The sequence below is a fragment of the Panicum virgatum genome, chromosome 5K, assembly GCF_016808335.1.
Source record: "Panicum virgatum strain AP13 chromosome 5K, P.virgatum_v5, whole genome shotgun sequence".
Taxonomy (NCBI): domain Eukaryota; kingdom Viridiplantae; phylum Streptophyta; class Magnoliopsida; order Poales; family Poaceae; genus Panicum; species Panicum virgatum.
Window position 1 is genome coordinate 1,902,712 of NC_053140.1, and position 2,661 is coordinate 1,905,372.

Here is a 2,661-nt window from a genome sequence, read left to right on the forward strand (position 1 = left end):
GGTTTTTTTTTGAGTTTTGAAACTGTAGCACTTTCATTGTTATTTGGCAATTAATATCCAATCATAGACTAATTAGATATAAAGATTCGTTTCGTTGTTTACAGTTAAACTGTGTAATTAGTTATTTTTTCCAACTGCATTTAATACTCTATGTATATGTCCGAAGATTCGATATGATGGGTACTGTAGGAAAATTTTTGGAAACTAAACATGGCCTCAATTTTACGTATAATTGCGTATGTTGCAAGAAGTGATATCCAATGTTATATTAGTGAATTTTCAATGTTGCGACGAAATGTCCGATGGTAAATTTTCCGTCGGACGTCCGCTAGCGCCGATAATGCAAGCATGGACGGCCGGCGTGGTGCAGTACAGTACGTGTTGGTTGCACCCAGCTTGCACACGTACTCCATTATTTATCCGTGCGTGTGCGTGCATGCAAATGCACGGATGATCCAACTTCAGCTGGATTGGGTGGCAACGTACTAACTCCGGCACGCGCACGGTCACGACGGCGACATGCGTGCATTGCATTGCATCGACGGATCGCATGCACGCTGTGGACGAAGCGCACACACACAAGCCAGGGCCAGCCAGCCAGCCAGCCAAAGAGATGGAGACGGAATTAAATATTCAGTAATAAGCCGATCACAGATACGACACCGCTGCATGCAGCAGGCAGGTACGTTCCGTGCATGCGTGGTCCCCACCCCGCGCATCGTACGCCGCCGCATGCAGAGAGACACAGCAGGCGTCGAACCTTCTCTTCTTCCAGCAGCAGCAGCAGATAGCTAGCAGGGACCGTACCGACGACCATGGATGCTACCTATATATAGCTGGGTAGGGTCGTTGTTGCATTGTGTTTGCAGCTAGCTAGCTTAGCTACGACATCGATCACATCGACCATCTCGATCGATCGATCAGAAGCAGCAGCAGCGTGCGATGTCGCACATCGCGGTGGAGCGCAACCGGCGGCGGCAGATGAACGAGCACCTCAAGGTGCTCCGGTCCCTGACGCCGGCGCTCTACATCAAGCGCGGCGACCAGGCCTCCATCATCGGCGGCGCCATCGACTTCATCCGGGAGCTGCAGCAGGTGCTCGAGTCCCTCGAGGCCCGCAAGAGGCGCCGCAGCAGCACCACCAGCGGCTTCAGCCCCAGCCCCACGCCCAGCCCGCGCTCCCACCTCGTCGCCTTCTCCTCCTCCTCCGGCTGCAGCGCCGCCACCACCAGCAGCACCCCGTCCCCGCCGGTACTGCTGCCCGGCAAGGCCCTGCTGCCGGCGGTCAAGGAGCTCGCCGCCTGCTGCAACTCCCCCGCGGCCGACGTGGAGGCCAGGATCTCCGGCGCCAACGTCCTGCTGCGCACGCTCTCCCGCCGCGCGCCCGGCCAGGCCGCCGGGATGGTCGCCCTGCTCGAGGCGCTCCACCTCGAGGTGCTCCACCTCAACATCAGCACCATGGAAGACACCGTCCTCCACTCCTTCGTCCTCAAGGCACGCACTTGCATGCATTACAATGGGCCGGCCTGTTCAAATCCCTTGCCCTACGAACATTGTTGTGGGAAAGACTAGCTGATGATTATATGTATTATTACCTATCCTTGCATGTGATGTGCAGATCGGGCTCGAGTGCCAGGTCAGCGTCGAGGATCTTGCCTACGAGGTGCAGCAGACCTTCGTCTACTTCCGGGAGCAGCAAGAGCAGCAGCAGGATCATCAGGCGGAGCAGCCGGGCCACCAGCTGCAGCTAGCAGGAGAATCTCATGTACTCATGAGCCATGGCCATATGATCGATGACGAACTGATGATGGCATGATGCAGCAGCTAGCAGCTAGCTAGCTATATATTAGACTTTGAGCGTCGATCACCTTGCTTCCTTGCTCTATATATAGCTGGCTTGATTTAGTTTGTCCAGCCGGCACACTTACATACATGATACATGTGTGTGCTCTCTACCTGTGATCTGTAATTCTGTATCGAAAAAAATATGTTTACTCGTGAATTTTATTAGTGGTAAGTAACCTAGCTTGTACTGCCTTTCATGCTTTTGTAAGCCGAAGCACTGGAAAGGCAACCTTTGTTTGTAAATGCTCGCAAGCTGTACGACATCATTTTTTTTCTAGATTTAACAATTAGTATTTTTTGCGAGGTTTTTAACAATTAGTAGAAATGTGTAAGTGCTGGTTTCGATTTCAGCCTGTCGTTCAGGCCTGGAAAAACAGGACACGATTAGGATTCTCGCTCGCTTCTGATTTTTTTAGTCACTCTCAGACTTAGCTTCTTGCGTGCGCACAGTATGGTAACACCTCCGATCGTACAATGGCGACGCAAGGGAATTTCAGCTCCTGATCCTAGCGCTCATGCATGCAAATTAAACTCGCACTAGTGTCTGAACCATATTTCCTACAATCTCGTTCCGCTTATAAGCAGCTTATAGGTGAAAAAACAAGTTATCAAGGCGGAAGACAGTGGCTTATCCAAAAAAATTTCTAGTTTTCAAATACAGAGTTTTATTCTTTCTCCTGTTGCAGCCAGCTCCCGCCGTAAAACCTGACGCTAGGCGCTCCTTCTCCGGCGATCGCCGGCTCTTTTCCTCGGCGCCAGCCCTCTTCGCTGCTTCCCCTCCCGGCCGGTGAGGCGATCTCCGGAGATCGCCGGCGC

General features: G+C 52.3%; 1 protein-coding gene across 1 annotated transcript; it reads left to right on the forward strand.

Annotated features, from left to right (window-relative positions):
- Positions 1 to 872: 872 nt before the first annotated feature.
- LOC120705590 (transcription factor MUTE-like) lies at positions 873 to 2,163 on the forward strand. The gene is made up of 2 exons (XM_039990019.1): positions 873 to 1,494; positions 1,619 to 2,163. The coding sequence occupies exons 1-2, from the start codon at positions 943 to 945 to the stop codon at positions 1,814 to 1,816; spliced, it is 750 nt and encodes a 249-aa protein (XP_039845953.1). The 5' UTR covers positions 873 to 942; the 3' UTR covers positions 1,817 to 2,163.
- The last annotated feature ends 498 nt before the right edge of the window (positions 2,164 to 2,661 follow it).